This window comes from Lissotriton vulgaris, chromosome 5 (assembly GCF_964263255.1).
Source record: "Lissotriton vulgaris chromosome 5, aLisVul1.2, whole genome shotgun sequence".
Lineage (NCBI taxonomy): Eukaryota > Metazoa > Chordata > Amphibia > Caudata > Salamandridae > Lissotriton > Lissotriton vulgaris.
In genome coordinates this window covers 1646229860-1646254662 of record NC_141693.1, presented here as the reverse complement: position 1 = coordinate 1646254662, position 24803 = coordinate 1646229860, and the positions used below count along the sequence as shown (strand labels likewise).

Sequence of the window (24803 nt, the reverse complement as noted above, 5' to 3'; positions counted from 1 at the left end):
CACGGACAAACCTTACGCGTTTCGAAGCTTGCGCCTCTTGCTCACGGGTCCCGTGAGCAAGAGGCGCAAGCTCAGAAACGCGTAGGGTTTGTCCGTGTGCCAAATAAATATTGCACTTTGAACAAATATTTGGGCCCCGGCTCTTGTGTGTTGCTGATCTAAAAGCTTTTACAGGAGTGTGCTGATGTTTGGGGAGTGGCGATCCCGCCGGGAAGCCCGCTGCTGAGGGAGGCTGGAGCAAACGCCAAACAAATGTGTTAAACATATATATATATATATATATATATATATATATATATATATATATTACCTACTGGCGGTCGCCAGTAGGTATATATAGTTAGGATTTTTTTGAATAGGGATTTCTGAAAATTCTATGTTGAATAACTTTGGCGTTGATGGACGGAATTGGCTGAAATTTTCAGGAAAATGGCACATTTTGTTTCTGAGCGTCCCCTGAAAGTTTGGGGTTTTTTTTTCGTCAAGCGGGGGCCGAGAAAAAAGTGGGGTCCCAAAACGTGTTTTTAACATTGAGTTTTCCATAGGGCGGTTGGACTCACTTTTAGCTCGAACGGCTGAATGGATTTCCACAAATCTTGGCAAAATTGTAGGGACTGGTAGCCCGATGTGCCTTTGCTATGTCTCAAGATATATGCTCCAGTGGTTTTTACGAAAATTAACTTTGAAAACTATATATTGGGCTACATTGGGCTATATATATGTTAGAGCCCAAATGTAGCCCAATGTAGCCCAAAGATGGCAACCAGAGACAAAAAAAAAACAAATGTAGCCGAAATATCAGCCAGATGTAGCCCAACTATAGCCCAGTGACAGAATGTCCTAGAGTGTTCTAAAGAACAACTAGAGCGCTAATAGTCTTACTTATGACAAAAGTATGGCACACCTGAAGTCATCTTGATTGGAATAAAGTGTTAACACTTAAAACATTTAATTTGCAAAGGAACAAAATGAGGGGTTTCATTTTGCCATAGAAATGTTATATATTACCTACTGGCGGTCGCCAGTAGGTATATATAGTTAGGATTTTTTGAATAGGGATTTCTGAAAAATCTATGTTGAATAACTTTGGCGTTGATGGACGGAATTGGCTGAAATTTTCAGGAAAATGGCACATTTTGTTTCTGAGCGTCCCCTGAAAGTTTGGGGGGGGGGGGGTTCGTCAAGCGGGGGCCGAGAAAAAAGGGGGGTCCCAAAACGTGCTTTTAACATTGAGCTTTCCATAGGGCGGTTGGACTCACTTTTAGCTCGAACGGCTGAATGGATTTCCACAAAACTTGGCAAAATTGTAGGGACTGGTAGCCCGATGTGCCTTTGCTATGTCTCAAGATATATGCTCCAGTGGTTTTTACGAAAATTAACTTTGAAAACTATATATTGGGCTACATTGGGCTATATATATATGTTAGAGCCCAAATGTAGCCCAATGTAGCCCAATGTAGCCCAAAGATGGCCACTAGAGACAAAAAAAAACAAATGTAGCCCACATATCAGCCAGATGTAGCCCAACTATAGCCCAGTGACAGAAGTCCTAGAGTGTTCTAAAGAACAACTAGAGCGCTAACAGTCTTACTTATGACAAAAGTATGGCACACCTGAAGTCATCTTGATTGGAATAAAGTGTTAACACTTAAAACATTTAATTTGCAAAGGAACAAAATGAGAGGTTTCATTTTGCCATAGAAATGTTATATATATATATATATATATATATATATATATATATTACCTACTGGCGGTCGCCAGTAGGTATATATAGTTAGGATTTTTTTGAATAGGGATTTCTGAAAATTCTATGTTGAATAACTTTGGCGTTGATGGATGGAATTGGCTGAAATTTTCAGGGAAATGGCACATTTTGTTTCTGAGCGTCCCCTGAAAGTTTGGGGGGTTTCGTCAAGCGGGGGACGAGAAAAAAGGGGGGTCCCAAAACGTGTTTTTAACATTGAGTTTTCCATAGGGCGGTTGGACTCACTTTTAGCTCGAACGGCTGAATGGATTTCTATGAAACTTGGCAAAATTGTAGAGACTGTTTGCCCGATGTGCCTTTGCTAGGTCTCAAGATATGTGGTCCAGTGGATTTTGAGAAATTAACGTTAAAAAAATATATATATCTGTGACAGCGTCCCGTTTAGCGCCCCGGTTCGCTTACCAGACGCGTAACGGAACTTCGCGAGGAGAAGCAGATTGGCTCTCCGGTGACTCAACATTCTAAACAGTCCAAAGCGGCTGCCATCTTGTCTCTCGGTAGGATCGAGAGACAAGAGGTGGAAATAAACGAAGGGGGAAATTAATGAAAGGTGCAAGGTAGACCCCTCCTGACCCCCTAGGATTGATGTGGGGGCTATTAAAGGGCCCCGCGGGGCAAAAAATAAAATACATTTTTTTTCGATTTTTCGCGGTGGAAGCGCTACCCGGTACGCGAACCGGGTAGCTCACCGGTAGCGTAACGGGAGTCCGCCATCTTGTGTTTCGGACGAATTTAGTCACAAGATGGAGGATAAACAATGTTGGGAATGGGTATAAGGGGGCACGGGAGACATATCCTGACCCCTAGGTTTTATGAGGGTGGCTGAGGAGGACCATATATGTAAAAAAAAAAAACCTTTTTTTTTCAAATTTTTGCACGGTTAGCGCCCGGTCCGCGCACCGGGTAGCGTTCCAGAAAGCGTAACAAGGGGAAAAACAAAGGGAAATAGTAAAATAATATTTTAGAGTGCTTTGAGGTAGGGAGGCTCTGAATAGAGCTGTTGTGTTGTGTGGGTGATGAAAGTACCAACATGTAGGTACCAATGAAGAGTCTAAAATTCAATGTACACTGTCTCCTCTGTAGATATTTTGTATGTTCTAATATGGGTTATTTAAATGTAAATGTGTGGAAAAGCACTTCATGCTTTAAAGCAATTGTATTTTTGAACTGATTGTTCTTTCCTCTTAGTCCTCCTCTTTGTTTTTTTCCCCACACTCTTCTTCAGCATGATAGTTGATAAATTCGTTCCCTCAAAAAATTTATATACATAAAAAAAATATATTAAATACATATAAAATATATTTTTCCTTTAAAAGAAGAATACGTTTTACAGCTTTTGATATTTGCTATTAAATAACCATTGAAATTCACTGAAAAAACCATAGGTTATAGACCATATATAGTTAGGAATTAGCATTTACAAAACCTTGAAAATTCACTGAAAAAACCATAGGTTATAGACCATATATAGTTAGGAATTAGCATTTACAAAACCTTATTTTACTCGCACAAAACCATTGAAATTCGCATATATAGTTAGTTGCACTAACTATATATCGCGCACCCACAATCCACTGCCGATCATGTCACATATTACATCATTCATGACATGGTCAGTGACATCACTGATGACATCACTGATGACATCTCAAATTACATCACTGATGACATCACTGATAACATCTCAAATTACATCACTGATGACATCTCAAATGACATCACTGATGACATCACTGATGACATCTCTGATCACATCACTGATGACATCATTCATGTGATAATACGATGAACCTCTTCAGACTCTAATATAACCTTAGATACACTCATTGTAAACAGACACTCACAGACTGTCACTCATCCATGGAGATACTCACACACCTAGTCAGTCATGCAAAGAATCAATCACACCTCCATTTCCTCAACTATACAGTTATACACACCTTACTTATTCAAACATATACTAACACATATTTACTCTCTTATACAATCCCTGATACAAGTTCACAATGATCCATACAGCCACTCACACATTCACTGGATCCTATGCACAGTTATTTATATATGTCAACTCTCACATGTACTGTGTTTTACATATGTACTTACTTTGACATGTAGCACTGAGATATCCATTCACTCACCAATACACTCATGCACACAGTCAACCGCCCATACAGCTGTTTCCACATGCACTTTTGAACCAATACATCTAGTGAATCAACTGCTCACACATCTATGCACAGAGTTATACACCTCCCATCCACCCACAAACACACTCAGTCTCCCAACAAATACTGGGGCAACCAATCAATAACCCATATAGTCACTCATATAGCTACAGATCAACACATGCAGCAGTTTACAGACATAATGATGCACAAATTAAGACAGTTTAGTCACTAACCCATGCACTCAGTGAGACACATTTAATCACTCACTCATACAGTCAGTCATGCACCTACTGAATCCTTCATCCAGACACTTATACATCCACTCATTCTTCAATATGTAAGACATATTTATACTTTACAGAAACATACAGTCACTGGATGTTGTCATCAGTGATGTCATCAGTGAGGTCATTTGAGATGTCATCAGTGATGTCATCAGTGATGTCACTGACCAGGTCATGAATGATGTAATATGTGACATGATCAGCAGTGGATTGCGGGTGCGAAATATATAGTTAGTGCAACTAACTATATATGCGAATTTCAATGGTTTTGTGTGAGTAAAATAAGGTTTTGTAAATGCTAATTCCTAACTATATATGGTCTATAACCTATGGTTTTTTCAGTGAATATATATACACATACACACACACACACACACACACACACACACACACCTTTCCCTGCAAATCTCAAGGCACCCTGCTGAACTGAGGTAAAAAAAAAATTGAAAAAGTTTCAGACAAGAGTCATCAGACAGACAACATATGAGGGACTTCAGGGACCATGATGCCGAGCAAACCGCCACAATGAGGGTGTCTAACTGAGGCAAAACCGTTGAAAAAGCTTTATGTAAAACGAAACGCGTCAGGTGCCTCATACTGCTCATTAAACCATGCTGCCTTCATCATGTGTATTGTGTGCGTCTCTTCGTCTCTCCGACTGGGAGAGTTTCTTGGGTGATATGTAGCGACGCGGTCCTGTCGCAGAGAACACGCACCACCAGCAAGAGCGCCAAATTTCCCCGACTTGGACCACTACAGCATTGTCTCGGCGAAACCGAAATCGAAGGGGAAACAAGCTGCCGCCTGACACTGGAGTCGGGTATGGTTCCCCCGTAGTCCCACAAAAGATTGGGAAGCGACAGGGAGTTACACAAGAACTGGATACTTCTACGTTCCAGGAAGACAGTCATGAATCCACCGACCATCTCGCAGACGGCCATTATGCAAACAACAAGTGTGTCATTGCAGGAATCACCATGCCGATTAAAACCACAACAGGGGTCCACGAGAGGACTGGCAAATTTATCATGAACTTTCCCTGCAAATCTCAAGGCACCCTGCTGAACTGAGGTAAAACTTTTTTTGAAAAAGTTCCAGACGAGAGTCATCAGACAGACAACATATGAGGGACTACAGGGACCATGATGCCGAGCAAACCGCCACAATGAGGGTGTCCACTAGAGGGCTGCCATCGCTGTTATAAACTGTCCCTGCAATCCATTTGAACTCTCAGGGACTGAGGCAAAACCTTTGAAACTCCGACTGGGAGAGTTTCTTGGGTGATATGTAGCGATGCGGTCCTGTCGCAGAGGAAACGCACCACCAGCAAGAGCGCCAAATTTCCCCGACTTGGACCTCTACAGCATTGTCTCGGCGAAACCGAAATCGAAGGGGAAACAGGCTGCCGCCTGACACTGGAGTCGGGTATAGTTCCCCCGTAGTCCCACAAAAAACTGGGAAGCGACAGGGAGTTACACAGAACTGGATACTTCTACGTTCCAGGAAGACAGTCATGAATCCATCGACCATCTCGTAGAGGGCCATTATGCAAACAACAAGTGTGTCATTGCAGGAATCACCATGCCGATTAAAACCACAACAGGGGTCCACGAGAGGACTGGCAAATTTATCATGAACTTTCCCTGCAAATCTCAAGGCACCCTGCTGAACTGAGGTAAAACTTTTTTTGAAAAAGTTTCAGACGAGAGTCATCAGACAGACAACATATGAGGGACTACAGGGACCATGATGCCGAGCAAACCGCCACAATGAGGGTGTCCACTAGAGGGCTGGCATCGCTGTAATAAACTGTCCCTGCAATCCATTTGAACTCTCAGGGACTGAGGCAAAACCTTTGAAAAAGGTTTATGTAAAACGAAACGCGTCAGGTGCCTCATACTGCTCATTAAACCATGCTGCCTGCATCCTGTGTATCGTGTGCATCTCTTCGTCTCTCCGACTGGGAGAGTTTCTTGGGTGATTGATATATATATATATATATATATAATACAAGATGCAAGGCACTCTTTGGGGTACAGAGCTTTAACTTAATAAGACCAGGCAAACGCCTTTCTGCAGTTAGCCTTTCTCAATGCGTTTTTTGAAGTGCCAGTTGTTGCATCTTTAAATCCTACCTGCCACAGTCTCATTGGATAATGAAATGTGGCAAGTAAAAACAGACTGCTTGTTTTTGCCAAGGTTGGATGAATTTGTACCATTTACGTCACAACTGTATATATATATATATATATCTCCAGTAGGTAGTTCTAGTTAGGATCAAAGTTTCCATAGAAAAGCATTTTTTGTTTTGCCCATAACTTTGGCCCCGCTTGATGAATCTTCACAATCTGCTGTGTTGAAAGGATGATCTGTCAAGCGGGTGTGGGGGTGGAGAGGGGGATTGTCGAGAAAAAGGCGGGTCCCAAAACCTGTTTTCCCCATGTTATGTCAATGCTGATTTTACATATTTTTAACACGACTACAGCCTGAACCTCTGAACGGGATTATACCAAATTTGGCAGAAAGCTAGATGTTGGTCCAGAAAGTCCACTTTTTGTGATTTGGTCTAAATACTTTCAGTAGTTTTTGAGATATTTAAATTAAAATATATGGATATCTGAGGAAGTAAGTCCTTACAGTGGATCCAACTAAAATGTGATTGGGTTCCAACACTCAAACCAGGAAGTGTTGGCAGCCCTCTTGGGACTCGGCTTGAAGCTGAGTCCCACAAACACAAACAAAGTAAAAAAGAAAGAAAATTGGGCAGGGTAGGAATACCCAGATAAGGTGGTGGTGGATGGGGGATCCCACAGAAACCCCGCTGGGGTTTAAAAACCTTTTTATTTTTGCCGAAAACTCAGGGGTGAATCTGTGAATCTATGACAAAATCAAAAAGACGTGCAGGCACCGTTCATCTTTTTCTAAAGCCCTGGGTGGTCAAAATCCCGGGGGGCCTGCTGGCAGTCAGGGAGGGGAACTCATGGCCCCCCCTCCTTGGCTTTTCTAAAGCCCCGGGGACCGCCACCTCCCTGCAGCACTGAATACTATAAATTTGGGGCTTGGCCTGCATGTGAGAGCAGAAAATATGCTCTTGCTTGCTGAAAGTGAAGCAGAATTGCTTTTGGACAGAGGGAGCTGCATGTTAGCAGCTCCCTCCGTCCAAAAGCAATGACGGCTACTGCAGGGAGCACAGGGACTTCAGGTACCCCCCGCAATCCCCATGGGTGCCCTGGGTTGGATCAGGGCACCCAGCCTAGAGTTCAATACCCGGGGATGAGCTCCCCAGTGCCAAAACGAGCCCAAAAGGTGGGCCACGCTGCCTCTCCCCCCATTCTAAAAATGAGATGCCCTCCTGGTAAGTCATACACTGCGGCATTCCTGAGAGCTGGTCGAAGGCCCCGCCCCCTTTCTCCACGACTGTGCAAATGCGACTACTACTTAAAAAACATAGATATTCATTGAAAATACCAAAGCTTACAAGGACGTTATAGTTAGGAATTAGCATTTAAATAACCTTACAAATTCATTGAAAAAAAGAAAGGTTACAGGGATGTTATAATTAGGAAATAGAATTTAAAAAAATTAGAAATTCAGTGAAAAGGTTACAGGGATGCTATGGTTTGGCTCATATTTCACTCATACAGACAACATAAGCACATCGAACAGACACATCCGCAACTTGGTCAAAACAAAGTAGCAACTTTATTATTATGTGTTTCAATAAACATAAGGTAAGAAAGCACCCCTCACCTCCACCAATCTCTGGCAGAGACCATCAGACAAGAAGTGGGCGATGAGAAAAGACAGTTCTGGAAGGAAGGGGTGGTAAAAAAATTATAAGGCTTCTGTTAGTACTTTTCTTTCTTTTTTAGGTTTCGCCTGTCGAAAGCTGCGCAAGCAGCCTTTCGCGCAGGCGAAATCTAATGAGAACAGTATGTGGCTTGGTCACCGCTTCTCTGTTCCATTGGCTAGCTCCATAAATGGAGGCTAGCCATTGGAACAGAGATCTGTCTGTCAATGCCGGAGCAGATTCGTGGGCGTTCCCGAGAATTTTAGGATTTTGCCCACGTCATGCGGCGGTGGGTGGGGCTTTTTTTTTGTCTCGGCATCCTTCGTCACACCAGCCTGCTCGCTCTCCCTGTGAGGACGCAGACTCGACCCGCTCCCCACCGTGTACTGCAGCAGGAAGAGCAATCAATGGCAGGGTGTGAACATGCGCTGTGCTCCCCTCCGCTCCCGCTGTCCTTGTGCCTGTACCCGCCCCCCCTCCTGCTGTCCGTGAGCCCGTTCCCGCTCCCCCCTCCCGCTGTCCAGTCCGTGTGCCCGTCCCCCCTCCTGCTCTCCGGTCCGTGTGCCCGTCCCCCCTCCCGCTGTCCGTGAGCCCGCCCCCCTCCCGCTGTCCGTGAGTGCTTTGTGTGGTCAGACAACCCTCTGTTTGTATCTGCGAATGTTCCCTGACCTCCCAATAAAATGTTTTTTTACGAATAGGCATTAATTAGGCCTCGAGTGAGTAAGAATGGTAGCCCGCTTCTCCCAGACAGCCTCCATTTGGAAGTGTCTTTTGCTGCGGTGTAGAAAGAGGAAAGGATGTAAGTTAATGGCCGATGGGACTGAAATAACGCATCTGACAGGAATGGCGCCCAGGGGAGGGGGCAAAGCAGCGCGTCGGCAGGTGTGACAACGAGGCGCTTGTATTCCGCTTGCTCGGGATTTATCAAGGTATAGAAATGAAAATAGTGTTTAGCAACACAACAAAGCGGCGCTGCGAGCTCGGTTGGGGGAAACCATTGAGTTGTTGGCGCCAGAGGGGATGTGCGTGGGAGAAGTAATTAATGTCCCTCTGTGTATCGAGTGCTATCAGGTTCCTAATTAGCTGAGTCAACCTTGTGTCCCTCTGTGCAGAAAAGAATGCGATGCTGGTGCTCGAGAATTTAATCTTGTTTGTTTGCGCTCTGGGGTTCATTTGGCCTTTTGAAGGTGCACACCATCCGTCTCCCTGAAGGTAGAGGCTCGTGCTCCATACCTGTTCTTTAATGAAAAGATGAAAAGATGAGTTTGCATTCAGTGCTCGTCTTCTCAATACTATTAATTATCAGGCGCGTCACGGGAGGTTGGGGGGGGTTTGCAGGGCAGAGAGGGCTTGTTGTCCTGGACCTCGTGCTACTGCCACCAAATTCATCTTTGTAATGTGGCTGTGTGTGTGGCTATGTGTGTGGCTGGGTGGGTGTGTGTGGCTCTCTGTATGTGTGTGTGTGGCTGTGTGTGTGTGGCTCGCAGTATGTATGTGTGTGGCTGTGTGTGTGGCTCTCTGTATTTGTATTGCTGTGTGTGTGGCTCTCTGTATGTGTGTGTGTGGCTGTGTGTGTGTCGCTCTGCATATGTGTGTGTGTGGGAGCGACAGCAGTGTGAGAGCGACAGCAGTGTGAGAGAGACAGCAGTGTGAGTCTTCTAGGGAGAGCATGGTGTGTGGGAGAGCATGGTGTGGGAGAGGCAGATGTGTGTGAGAGACAGCAGTGTGAGAAACCTTTTATTTATGTTTTGGTTTTTGTAACATAAATAAAACGCATTGTTATCTGCAATATCATTAGCTCAAACTCTCGTAAATACGCGACCTATTGCATTGCAAATGCTATAGGTCTCGCATTTGCGAGAGCTTACGCTATTGGCATTGTAAATGACAATGCCATTTATTTATTTATTTTCAAAACCAACACATAAATTTTTTTTTGTCATTTACAATGCCAATAGATCAAACTTTTCAAAAGGCGAAACCATTGCATTGAAAATGCTTGTTTGTTGCTAATGTTGTGTTTGTCTCATCTTATTACTTTCTTACCTGATTTGTGAGCGGCTCTGGCCGTCTGATGGTCAGCCATGGCTACTCCGGGGTAACGAGGGGGAAGCTTAGCTGACAGACAGGCTGCCCCGGGACACCAAAGGTGGCTACCTGCGAGGGCGGCCATCCTTAGTGCCATAGGATGGCACGGACCCTAAGCGGTCTAGTGGTTGGCTGACTCGGTGGTCAGCCAGTGGTCAACCTGGGATTCCCCACACGTGAGGTCATTTCCTGTCCTGGGGAAGAAGGGGAGGAGGGCTATATAGCCCCGGGGCGAGGGTCAGGCGTCCTCTTTTGTTCCTGTGAAGCGGCGTGTAGACCCTCGCCCCCCACCTCTGGAGAATCCCGCAGCGCGTACCAGGACTGAAGCGATGGGTTGTAAATAGAGGAAAGATAAGGGATGGGGGGACTCTCGGACGGCGGCTGCCGCACCGAGGGCCTTGGCGGAGTTACAGGGCGATCCAATACAGGAAGGTACAGAAGGGTACCCTCTACAGGAGCACCGGAAGGGTGCGTGAGCGATATATCCCCCAGGGAGATCCACGGTAAAAAGGATCCTGGAGGACTGACGGCGCCCCGTTAGTCCTTCGGGCGGTTGTGTAACTGAGCAACCGGGGGTTGCCAACGCTCTGCCCCCCCAGGGGGGGGGTTTGAGTAAAGGGGCGAACGAGAGGTTCGCCGGGGGTAGGGGTTAGACCTTCCCCCCCCCAAACTGATAACCCCCCTACGGTTTAACACTGTGGGGGGGTTATAGCTCGGTCAGGTGTGCGGGTCACGAGGGGCGGCCCGCTCTGGATCGCCTGTAAGATAACCCAACATGTTGGCATAATGTATATGCTAATAAAACTGCAACAACTTTCTCCATCAACTTGTGTGGTGTCGGTTATTGTGGGATGGGGGGTTGTATGTAAGCGGGTCTGGGCCGATATTGGCACTATGACAGGCTGCCCCGGGACACCAAAGGTGGCTACCTGCGAGGGCGGCCATCCTTAGTGCCATAGGATGGCACGGACCCTAAGCGGTCTAGTGGTTGGCTGACTCGGTGGTCAGCCAGTGGTCAACCTGGGATTCTCCACACGTGAGGTCATTTCCTGTCCTGGGGGAGAAGGGGGGGAGGGCTATATAGCCCGGGGGCGAGGGTCAGGCGTCCTCTTTTGTTCCTGTGCAGCGGCGTGTAGACCCTCGCCCCCCACCTCTGGAGAATCCCGCAGCGCGGACCAGGACTGCCCGGCGTTCTTTTCCCTCCCATCCGCTTACCCTGCTCTTGGGCAGATCGGGGTTGGGGGGGGCTACTACTAATGAATTGTTTTGTGTTGCAGGCGGAGTTACAGGGCGATCCAATACAGGAAGGTACAGAAGGGTACCCTCTACAGGAGCACCGGAAGGGTGCGTGAGCAATATATCCCCCAGGGAGATCCACGGTAAAAAGGATCCTGGGGGACTGACGGCGCCCCGTTAGTCCTTCGAGCGGTTGTGTACCTGAGCAACCGGGGGTTGCCAACGCCCTGCCCCCGAGGGGGGGGGGGGGTTTGAGTGAAGGGGCGAACGAGAGGTTCGCCGGGGGTAGGGGTTAGACCTCCCCCCCCCAAACTGATAACACCCCTACGGTTTAACACCGTGTGGGGGTTATAGCTCGGTCAGGTGGGCGGGTCGCGAGGGGCGGCCCGCTCTGGATCGCCTGTAAGATAACCCAACATGTTGGCATAATGTATATGCTAATAAACCTGCAACAACTTTCTCCATCAACTTGTGTGGTGTCTGTTATTGTGGGATGGGGGGTTGTGTGTAAGCGGGTCTGGGACGATATTGGCACTATAGAGAGTGGGGGGCAGGGCCTGTTTTCTCTCGGAGCCTCTCCTTGTACAGACTCTCTGCTTTCAGCAACACCACCGCCACTCTATTACCATTCATTTTTCAGCTGCCATTTCTGTGACGCACACCGTACAGTGGCAGTGAAGGAATCGGGATTAAAGTAATAATTTGCTGCAAACAAGCAACAATTTAAAATACACCCAGAAAGTTTTGTTTTACAAGCGACATGTAGTATGTGAAGTTACACACTCTTGTATTATGGTTCTTTTTAAACGTGGCTGTGAGAACTTTATATAGAAAGTGTACATTTACTGAACGGCGTTTCCAAAAAAAACAAGCAATGATGGACGAAGGGGGCAAGCAAGGAGGGAGTAGGCATTGATGAGGGAGCGGGTGGGTGGCAGGTCATGCAGCAAAGCGGGAGAGGGTGGGGGGACGGAACAGGCCCCCTCGGAAAACAGATTCCGACATGTGATCCTTACCTTTGAATGCACAGCAAATGTGAAGATAAGAATAAGATTTTCAGGTCTGCTTATAGAAAAGGCATTCGGAGCAAATGAAAATACGAGCGCTCTTGGAAACGTAGTTCCTAAAACAGTTGCTAAAATGGGAGCCGTGGATGGATAGTAGTAATTGGCCCATTGTCTCAGGGGGGGCTAAACACAGAAAGGCATGACAACATGCATGGTCTGAACAAATGGGGAAAAAGAGTAGGAGAGGAACGATGGAGCCAGCATATGGGAAGGCTGTCGGCGGGCTGAAGTCCACAAAGTATAAAACACATGCGCTGTCTAGCACAGAGCGCAAAAAGCACATACACAGTCGGATGAACTCAGAAAGACCCGCATCGCAGATGGCTCATTGCCTGTTAATTTTCGGCAAAGGCACCACCCCACTAGTGACCGCATGATACCGCAGGTAACAAATTGGTCTATGCAGATACTGAGGCCGTCTATGGCAGCTCTGGGTTTTTATTGTCATGCCTACAGTCATAAGACCAGTGTGGCTCCTCCGTCCTGTGACTCCACGCAGTGCTCTCGAGGAGGTTTGTGCTTTCAGGATGATGTTTTCCTGGTAGCCGGTTGTGTCTCGAATCCTAAATGCCTGAGTATTGTCCCCTCATCCCCTGCACAAGCCTGGCCAGGTATTGCTGCCTGGGGCTCCTCAGTACAAGTGTTGCGATGCATTAACTCTCAGCAGGCTCCAGTCAAAGATTGGGTGAATGTCTCCTTAATAACCGGTAAACTGTGCTCTCGCAAGAATTTGTTAAATAGTTTTTCAGAACATGGTGATTTAATTTTGGTTTGAGTACACAATTTGTAAATTGCTCTATTCTGCTGCACGAGACACAAGTCTGCTCCAAACACATATTAAAAGGATATAACGTTACTGCCAGAGCTGCCAACTTTGGAACTGGGGAACCAGTTTCAAGTGTCAGCGTCAGTTCAGCATCTTGTGATTCTGGGCAAATCACTTAAGGCCTGATGTATCAAAAAAGCATTTTGAGATTCTCAAAAAGCGATTTTTACTTAATCGCTATTTGGGAATAGCAAAATGCTATGTTTGGAGGAATTGCCAAAGATTTTGAGATTCCTTAATAATACCTAATAGCGATTCAATAAATAGCGAATCGCTATTACGGAATAGGACTCCATTCGTTCCTATGGGCCTAAAGGTCCATAGGGGCAAAGTGTTTTGCATTTGCTAATTTGTGATTACCTAATTGGTAATCACAAATTAGCGTATGCAAAGTCAAGGGTGCCCGGGGGCCTAAGGTCCCCCTGAAGCACCCCCATAGTTTTTGTTGTGCACATGTACATGCGTGAGCAGCATGGCACTTTGAAAAATGCATTTTTGTGCATTTTTCAAAATTCGCACATGTTTACGGTAATTGGTGCTTCCTAAACGCACATTTCGCAGTTAGGAAAGGCTTCTTACATGTGCATTAGGGATTCACAAATTGAGATTCCCTATTTGCATTCGCAATTTGTCATTGCAAAAAATTGTGATTACCTAAATTGCTTATACAAAGCTTCTCAAACATAACAAAAGGCCTTTTTGCATTCGCCAATGGCCAAAATGAGTGATTCGCACCGTTTGCGAATGCAAAATTCTTTCATACATCTGACTCTTAATCTCCCCCTGCATAAAAATTACTCTGTCCTCTGAATCTGCTCATAAGTGCATACACATGCAGCATCTAAGGTTCACATTGGCACTTTCCGTACTATGTCTAACATTATGTCCCTCTCCTGCAAAAGTTGCACACCCCATAGCTGAGATATCTAGGTACTGTGGGCTAGGCAAGAGTGTCACAATTTTTTGCATATTGGCTAAGCAGTGAGCACAAGTCCTGCCTTCGTCCATAAACACTTTCAGGTGTGCTGAATTTGTAGATTTCTAGACCACGCCCACTGCACCAAAGGGTGTAATTTCTGACAAGTTCCTCATTCCGTGGGAATACCATCATTTTCTGCTTACAATAAAGTGACACACAAAAGCACACTGAAAACAGGGAAATGCCACATATAAGTGCACTGAAAACCTGTCAGCTATGAACAACGAATAATAGAACCCATGGGATCCTCACTATGGCGTTGTACTTTATTTGGGGTACGCAAGTGCGCTGGTGACCTTCAAGTTTGTGTTGACCTTCGGATTGTAAACCGAGAGTTATATGGGTTGAATCACATCACCACAAGTATACAACTTTAGAGCCATGCTTATAACGCCAGTATGAGATAAACCACTTCTCAGTGGGGCTCTTTGTATCGTCTACATTATTTAACAATCTGCAATGTCTCAAAATCTTTAGTGAAGTTCGGGAAATCATCCGGCACAGCAAAGATGTTGTCTATACCACTATATTACAACTATTTCACATGGGCACAATAGAGTACTTTCACTTTAGAAAATGGTGCGAAGGGTAACTTGTTTAAAGGAGCGTTCAGAGGTGTGTAATGTAACCTCCACTACCCCTGCCATTATGGCAAATCGATGTCCATGACTTTGAGGCAATCTGATCGCAAGGCATATGGTTTAGGAATTGTAATATTGATACAAGTCATAGACTGAATTCACCATGAGCACAAAATACTGGATTTAAAGTGAATCGGTATTTTTATACGAAAATCTGTTCATTCAAGGATATCATGTTCATCTAATATTCCGCATGTTACTTCTGAGTAAAGTTAAGGCTAGGGAACCAAAATGCGAAAAATAGTGTAGGATGGGTATAAGGGGAGGGAGATAATACAAAAAAATTTCACATCCGCAGGTCGTATTGTGCAGTGGTTGTAGATCAAGTAGAAGAGTTGTTTACTTCTGGAAGCATTGGTGGCTGTAAAGTATAGACCAAAATCAATATGTTTTAACATTTGAAGCAGTTATATTTAAGGCTAGAGGAAACCTGCAAATACAACATTTGGTGTGGTGATTGGAGACAGCCCTTCTCCTTCCCTTATTGTAAAGCTCTTCCTAGATTAGTTTTGGTAGGGCACCCTTTTTATTCCCAAATGTTAATTTCTGTTAATGAATCCTTTCTTTGCTTTTCAAAGCGTGGATCCAAATGACCAGAAGAAAACTGCCTGTTATGACATTGATGTAGAAGTTGATGACCCTTTAAAAGCCCAGATGAGCAGTTTCCTTGCCTCAACAACGAATCAACAGGAAATAGCTTCTCTGGATGCGAAGGTTTGATTTATTTGGACATTTTTTGCGTATTTTTAAATGTTTTAGTTAACCATTTTGGGACTGAGTATTTGAATACTAAGCAAATGATCGTAATTCGTCATTACTCTAAGCAAATAACCACCAAAAAAAGAGTGGTTCCAAACAAGCAATATGATGTAGTCCTCTCCTTTACTTACTACGTTCTGCCTTACCTATCCTTCTCACTTCTCATTTCTCCTGCCACAGCGTGTAGACAGTCTCCTATTCGTTAACCACTTAGAACATGTTTACCAAAGAAACCACAAACCTGGTCATTAAGCATTTACAATGCAATGGTCTCGTCTTTGTTAAAGTTAGAGCTATTGGCATTGCTCATGACATTATTTTTGTTTTTAAAACATATAAATAAATGGCATTTGAATTTACAATGCCAATAGCTTAATCTCTCGCAAATGTGAGACCTATTGCATTAGCACCCCCACACACACACACAGCCACACACAGAGCCACACGCACCCACACACACACACACACACACACACACACACACACACACACAGATCCACACGCACCCACCTACACACACAGAGTCACACACTCAGAGCCACACACACACAGACAGAGCCACACACACACAGCCAGAGCCACACACACACAGCCAGAGCCACACACACACACAGCCAGAGCCACACACACACACACAACCAGAGCCACACACACACACACACAGACAGAGCCACACACACACACACACAGACAGACAGAGCCGCAGAGTATCAGATTCAGAACGTAGCCGGTGGTGTGGATGTCAGGTGCTTCTTTACAGACATCAGACTGCAACTTAAAAACGGTGGTCTACTAGAAAACAGACGAGTGAAGACTTGAGTAATATCGAGATCATTGCGCCCCAGAGTACATATCGAACGACGGGCACAGCTCAGCGTCAGCAGACCTTGCCTCAAGTACCTTTGAAAGGCTTACACAAACGATTCTTTCTGAAGTAAAAGATTGCCTCACATTTATCTACAACCATCGCAGTCATACCTTTCTCTGCCTGATAAGGCTTAGGTTCACAGCTCAGACTCTCGATCCAGCACTGCGGTTGCTGTAGCTATAGACCTTTTGGAGACTAATCCGTTCACCTATTCGACATACAGCGGATCTTAAGCTGTACCAATCGCTGAATATTTTAATCAACATTCCTGTATCAGTGCGTTGCCTATATCTAATTTCGCTGACTACAGAGGGCATTACAAATATTAATCTAACAGTCCTGAAGATGGACTCGCAGATAAACACATAGGAGACTGAAACGTCGACCTTCGGTGACCTTCGCTCTTATCCTACTCAATTGATAAATTTAAGAAATAGGAAAGACATTATCAGCACCTACAGAGTATAATCTCTATGTACTAATGTTTTTTCCTGTAGGTCTGCTTATATATTTGTATCATTAATTCTATTGCCTCTTAATCTTTTGATAAATCAAGATTTTCATATACACCTGTTTTCTGTGTATGTTTTATGTTTGTTTCATGTTGAACATTGATGTGCATCATTTATCAGAATATTGTATTATTGAGTTACTCCATTACAGGATGATTGATTTGTCCCCTTAAATCACTTTTAATTCATAAAAATATATTCTTTGAACAAATTCCCTTGGAGGCAACTCCTACCCTTTCACATATTTGTACCCAAGCAATCAAGGGTATACTGGGTTGCTCGCTGTTATATACTCACACACACAGAGCCACACACACACAGAGCCACACTCAAACACAGCCAGAGCCACACACACACAGACAGAGCCCCACATTCACACACACACACACACAGAGCCACACACACACACAGCCAGAGCCACACACACACACACTCAGCCAGAGCCACACACACACACACAGGCAGAGCCACACACACACAGACAGAGCCCGCACACACACACACACACACACAGAGCCACACACACACAGAGCCACACACACACAGACAGAGCCACACACACACAGACAGAGCCACACACACACAGTCAGAGCCACACACACACAGAGAGCCAAACGCACACACAGAGCCACACACACACAGACAGAGCCACACACACAGAGCCACACACACACACCCTCGCCCTCACCAACTCCCATAGCTCACCCGTTGCTTCCCTCAGTCTAGGTCAGCCACACACCCATCTCTGCCCAGTAACGCCCCAGGGAACAAAGGCAAGAAAAAACTATCACAAGCAGGGAACAGAGGCAAGAAAAGAACGATCACAAGCAGGGAACAGAGGCAAGAAAAAACGATCACAAGCAGGGAGCAGAGGCAAGAAAATCGAGCACAACCAGGGAACAGAGGCAAGAAAACAATCTCAACCAGAGAGCAGAGGCAAGAAAATCGAGCACAAGCAGTGAACGGAGGCAAGAAAATCACGCACAAGCAGGGAACAGAGGCAAGAAAAGCGAAAAATACCAGCCGGCTTCCCGCTGCTGCTGCTCCTCCTCTGCTGGTGCCTGGGCCCACTGTGCACCACGTTGGTGCTGGCGGTGCCTGCCCTGGCTTGGCAGGGGCTGGGCGGCGGCGCGGGACGGAGCACCCCATTGACCCCCGGGGCCGCGCAGTCTTCATCACGGGCTGTGACTCCGGCTTCGGGAGCCTGCTTGCGCGCCGGCTGCGGCTCCTCCGGCTCCTCAGCACTCTCCCCTGGGGGCATGAGGGGGTCCCGAATCCTGGGGGCTTGTGGGAGACAACAGCGGCATGCTTTTCCGCAAATGGGGCACCTTCAAGGGCCGATGTTCACTCCCCCTCATGTACCTTTCTGGAGGGCTCTCCACTCGCCCGATCGGTACCGCCTCCACAGCCTCCCAGGGGATGGGGGGTCGTTGCAGTGTGTCACAGCTCGCCGATCATCATGGTGGGCCGCTCACCCCTACCGCTGCAGTGGAACATCAGGTGGCAGGTCCCGTCAGGCACTGGAAGCGATGGTGCCTCCGCGCCGAGGTCTCCTCTCGGCTAACGGACCGATGCAGCCGAGAGGGCAGTAGCCGCCATCTTAGCTCGTTCTGCGGCCTCCCCAACAGGATCCCCTCTTGGCTCTCAGGGGTGCTCACCAAGGACGAGCACAGATTCCCCGCCTGCTCCAACTTTGGTGGGTGGGCTCAGACTTGGAGCGGAGAACGCTCAGCAGCAGTGGCTGAGAGGCGGGTGGGAAACCAAGCAGCAGAGGTACGTGGCGAAGCAAGCGCATGGACAGCGGTCACCTCAGGTAAAGCCTATGCGCGTGTGGAGGCAAAAGGGCCGTCACTAGAGGGCAGATACTTACCCTCGGTAGATGGCAGCAAAGCGAGCTCCGGCAGGAAAGCGGACCACGCCATGACACCACCATGTTTCTCCGAGGTCCAGCAGAAATGGCTCAGAGAAACGCCCCGTCATTTTCCGACTGGGGGGCGTGTTTTTCTTTCTCTCCTCTTCCCATTGGCTGGAATGTAAAATTCCAGCCAATGGGAACAGGTGAGAAAGAACCTAAAAAACACACCCCCAAATCCAAAAAAGACAGGGCTTAAATGGACAGACGCCCCTCTTCTCCAATGGCTGGCCTCCGTTTAGGAAGCCAGCCAATGGAGAAGAGGGGCGGGTTTAAGCCCCATACTCTAAAACATAAAATCTCGCCAGTGAGACTGCGCAAGCGCAGCCTACGCTGGCTGAGACATAAAAACGGCAGATTCTAGCAATGAATTGAGTTTCCAGGGACCTATTGCTATCTAAAATAAGTTTGGACGGGCTTCCTTATGTTGTGTTACATACACAAAAAGGGAAGCTTGTGGCCAACTATTCTTTGGAGGCTTTAGTTCATCTCCCTTTCAAAGATTTCTGGTAGGAGAATGTGACGTAATTTCTGACACAAGAATTCTAATGAATCACAGAGGTAACGATGCACACAAAAGATTCTAAGGTGATGGGGCAGTATTGATTTACAAGAGATTTTGATCTCGGGCCACCCGTCCTCTAAGACCCTCAACACCTGATCCTCTGCAACATTAGTTAACAGAAAGCAATGAAGCCCACTAGCAATTCATAATATCAAGCGTATCTAGGCACCAGTGTCTACCGTGATCATAGTTGTGATTTTTGGCTCATCGGCAAGAGCTTACTGTTATGCACCTTGCTTCCATACCTTTAGGGCACCACAAATTTGGTGCCTGGAGCCGAACACTGTATGGAGTGAGTCTCGCCCTACATTTACGTGAGTTACCAGCAATGTATCAACGCCCGACCCAGGGGACTACTGTACAATTGTGCTCTGTTTTCCTGGGCCGTTTTAATTCAGTCTTCTAGTCTTCCTTTTTAACTCCTTTTAATTATGAGTGAGTCTTTCCACTCGTGCATAGCATGTGGGGGGATAACTGTTATAAATGAGTTGGAGTGACGTGACCTAGTCACTGAGTGAGGTCTATAGGAACAGTTTACTTTCTGACACTATATTTTCCTCATATCACCCCTCTTATAGGTCACCACTTGGATTGGCGTTACTGTATGCTCGCGTCCATGAAGGTTGATAGGTAGGAGTTATTTCACCCACCACGGTGTGTAGATAGTGCACACACTAGGTCCTGATGAAATGCCACGGATCATTTTTTGACCACCTCAACTCTCATGGTCGCATGAAACATGTCGACCCTGAGAGTTGAGCCTAGCTCCACTGGACCATAAAGTCAGAGAGCAGCCACTCTATTTTGCTTTTAAAATGGTGAATAGCCAGCCTAATCAAAGTTTATTAGGACTAACCAACCTTTTTTAACATCACACACTTTCACCACATCTACACTATCTTAGAGCCCTCACACCTACAGCACCATACGGCAAGAACCTAAAGATCTCCGCCAAAGAGCCCCTTTTAGGGTGACCGTCGGGTATTGCAGCACCGACCCGACGAGAAGCAAGTCCATATGATGAAGCATGACACTGAGCTTGCTGGGTGTGGGAGGACTCTAGTTCCGACAAGGAGGATCCCCCCCCCCCCCTCTCTCCTGCATCTTTAACACTTTGCCTGAGGAACTGCATACCCTTGGTGATAATAATCCATCCTGCACTCAGTTGGAATCTAGCTTAAGTGTACATTTATTGTTTAGTTAATTAAAACCTTAACAATTATAACGTAGGGTAAAAAAATCATTAAAAGATTTAGCGGGTAAATACAGTTGACTTCACAATAAGCAAAATTATTCATGGGGTGTGTGAACCAGTATATGATCATTTTGCAAAAAACGAATTCATGGTACTAACGAGCTAAAATTGCAAATAACGGCTACCAGTTATTCCTATTGCCCCCCTCCACCCTCTCCCCCCCCCAACAATTGCTGATCCTTGTAAAAAGGTTAAATTAATCCATGTTCACGAGCAGGGATGGTTATTCCTATTGCACCCTCCCTATAACGAATGTTGATCCTTGTACAAAGGGTAACATAATCCATATTAACGAGCTAGGCTCATCTGGGTTGCAGTAATTATCATAAAAACGAAAGTGCTTTTATGCGATGCATAGCCTTTTCAAATTAGGTATTGAGTTATAGGTCCATACAAAACCGAATACAATTTTACAAATGTTTTTAAGACTTATAAAGCATTGCTTTGGCCTAAAAACAGCTTATACCACGTATTCAACTCAAGGATAACCTGGGTGTGTGCTTTTAAAGTGCACTGTGCTGTCTAAACTTGCCACAAGGAATCAGACGTCCTTACTTAACAAATATTCTTAAGTGGCAGCCATTTATTTGTCTCCTGGGATGACTACAGTGCACTAAATTATAACATGGCTATTGCTCTGTTGCAGACCTTACGAAAGCTTCTTAGCCGAATATTCGGCGTCTATACCTAGTTTCAGCCTTAAACCTGTTTGCACCTCTTATATGTTCAGTCATGTGAATCACCTAGCCCGTGGATAAAAGCAATGCTAAATGTACAATTGAATGCTGATGTTGTTCTGAGGTGTCTTGTGCATTGAATAACTAATCGCGCTATGCCTACGGTCCTAGTATTTCACTTGGTAGCCTCTTACAAGACACGATAAGACTTATAAAACCTTAATTTGGCCATACAGCTGTCTGTGCCTCAGGATCAGCTCAAGGATGGCCTGGGATTCCATGAGTATAAAGGGCATTGTGCTGTCTGAGGTTGCCGCAAGAGGTCAGATGTTCTTTCTTTAAAAAAACAACTGAGAGTCTAAAGTGTCTCAGTGCGTTATTTGGTTACTAATCTCTTACAGGACCTAATAAAACTGCATGATCGATTAGGGACCTGTAAAACCCTCAAGATTTAACACTACTAAATTCACTGCGAAAGCAAAAGGCTCAGCTAAAAACACTGAAAAAGGATGGAAAAAGGGACCAAGAGAATGCCATGTGGGCAAAACTACACGCTGATATAAAGCAAAACAGCGCACGTTTTGGGAGAACCATAAACAAATGTGTTCATCCAAATAACCAGGGAACTAACATTTCTGATGCAGTCTGGTTAAATATCTTGTGTCTCACTTCCATGAAGCTATGGAGTCGGTAATAAAAGGGTAACACTCCATGGGTACTTCCCATGATGCTTTCATGAGCGCTGCACATGCAGGAATTAAACAGATCATTCAAAGCAAAACTGATAATGATAGCTTAACTGCTGATACTTCAATTAATCGAACTATGATCATAAAAAGGCAAAGAGGCAAGGGAAGGATGGAAGGGGCTCCTGGCCCAAACGGCATATCGAACTATGATCATAAAAAGGCAAATAGGCAAAGGAAGGAGGGAAGGGGCCCCCGGCCCAAACGGCATACCGCCTGTGCTCTATAAGCAAGAGCCAACATTCTGGGCTGAAGGATTAGAACCACTGTTTTGAGAAATCAGGACGACAAATATTCTGCCAGTCATGGAGGTGATCCACCATTGCACCAATCCATAAGGCAGGTGATAAGTCAGAACATCAGAACTATCAGCTAGTGACATTACAGGATAATGAGGCAAAATTTGTTGCGGGAATGCTCCTGTAAGAACTGCAGGCCTGGGCAGAAGCAAAATCCATCATCCTCCTGAATCGGACTGGTTTTGCAAAGAATGTGGGGACGACCACAAATATAATAACGATGGCAATGCTCTTCGACAGAGGGGAAACGACTGGGAGCTCCCTGCATTTGTGCTTTATTGATTATAAAGCAGCCTTCGACAATGTAAAATGCAACAGATTGTGGTCCAAACTGTATAACTGGGGGCTCCCCCATCCCCTTCTAAACCTCCTGATAAGCCTGCATACTAAAACCTGGGTCCAGATAAAGCTGGGCGACGGAACACACTTGTCGAGACGCATCCCAACGGACAAAGGGCTTAAGCAAGGCTGCGTTCTGGCCCCCACACTTTTCAATCTGTTTGTAGCTGACCTTCTACCGAGATTAAACGCTTGCAACTCGCACGCTCCAAAACTGGGAGATATCTTAGTACCCTGTCTCCTATATGCAGACAATATAGTCTTGATCAGTAAAACGAGAGTAGGCCTCCAACATCTTATAAATGCAACTCATGATTACTCAAAGGAAAATGGCCTAACAATAAACCTCGACAAAACTAAAACCATGACCGTGAGCAAAAACAGGGAAAAGTCCTAAACTTAGTATTGGGGTAATACCCGAATAGAGAGCACCACGGAATAAAAATACCTGGGTGTAAAGATCGACAAAGGAGGTCAATTCCTTGCACAAAGAAACAGCATCAGGTGCAAAGGTATCGCTCTGGCAATCTCTCTAAAAACCTGGAACTCAAACTTATCTGGCCCGTCGATTATGCCTGTAGTCTAGGTGATTCGTGCAAAGTTACTGCCAGCAATAACTTATGGAAGTGAAGCCCAGAAAGGAAGAGACGCCAAATTACTGGACTCCACAGTTACAAACATGATTATGATTATATTCGGACTGCCCAAATATACCTCCCCTCGCAAATAATGCTTGAGTTTGGTATCCAGAAGCAATCACTTGCGAGACATGGGGCATATATCATAACGTGGGACAAAATAGGAAGAGCTGCTCCAGGGTCATTAAACGCACAGCTGTGGAAAGAGATAAGCAGACATATTACCTCACCTGCAGCGGAATATCTCAAAGAACGACTAAACAAACTGGGACTGAACCAGCTGTGGGAAACTCCCACTAGCTCCGGTGTACTCAAGAAATTAACCTGGAAATTGGTCAAATACCTATCGTGGCTGGAGGATAAAGCTTCACTTGCTGAAAGGTTTCATGGCTGGATGACTCTGAATACGTACTGTGAGCAAACAGCCAAGAAGTACTTTAACACGGGTTATGACAAGCATACAAAAATTAGGTTTATGAAGTTTAGACTTGGCTTGTTGCCCGGCTCTCAGCATTCCCCACCCTGGCTGAAGGAGAAGGCGGACCGTAGATGCCGACTATGCGGGTTAGCATCGGAAGACCTGTTGCATCTATTATGCTCCTGCAAACAACTCTCGCAAGAACGGCAACAAATATTAAAAGCAAAATTCAACCAGCGAGGAATTCGAACTAGGAGGCAAGGAGTTCTGGCATGCCATGCTCCAAGTGATCCCCAACTAAACTGCGCCTTGGTAAAATTTTTGACAGCATGCACCAAGAAATTGCCGGAAATTAAAAACATTGACTGAATACTAACTTTTAAAATTCACTTATGTATTTATAAACAAAGTATTATATCCAAGAATTACTGTGGTGTAAATAATTGCGATATGCATTTCTGGATATAACCTGCCTGATCAAGTGTCTGCCTATATCTGACCTTTTAATGTACAGTCTTTTTAATAGAATGTTTTACCTTTTTATAATTATGGAGATTTTATGGGTTTGTAATTAAATATTTTTGTGTTGCAATGGTTTTAACAAACTATGCAAATAAAAAAATAAAAAAAATAATAATAATAAACTTGAAACTCTTGATGATAGACAATTATTTAGCCTCGCAACTTGGTCACTGGAAGCCATCATGTGAATGGGCATCTAGTTGCTCGTGCAGTAATTCATCTTCAACCTATGATCTTCATGTACAGTAGGCTAAAAGTACAGATAAATGGCCCTATCCTGTATGATGCAGGAGGGGCTTTGCTTGATAATTCTGTATCTGTAAATCAGTTCATTTATTATTACTGGATAGTCGTAGTTGCCCCTAATTTTATGAACGTTTATACAGGGGGTAGGAGTCTTTTACCATCAGAAATTTCAATACAACTACTTACTACTGCTGCGGCCG

General features: G+C 45.3%; 1 protein-coding gene across 1 annotated transcript in view; it reads left to right on the top strand.

The window, feature by feature from the left end:
* SMARCD2 (SWI/SNF related BAF chromatin remodeling complex subunit D2) overlaps positions 1 to 24803 on the top strand; it is an 805600-nt gene that overhangs the window by 617613 nt on the left and 163184 nt on the right. Inside the window, exon 10 of the mRNA XM_086923795.1 lies at positions 15426 to 15561. Within this exon, the coding sequence (XP_086779921.1) occupies positions 15426 to 15561 (136 nt within the window). The remainder of the gene's footprint in view (positions 1 to 15425; positions 15562 to 24803) is intronic.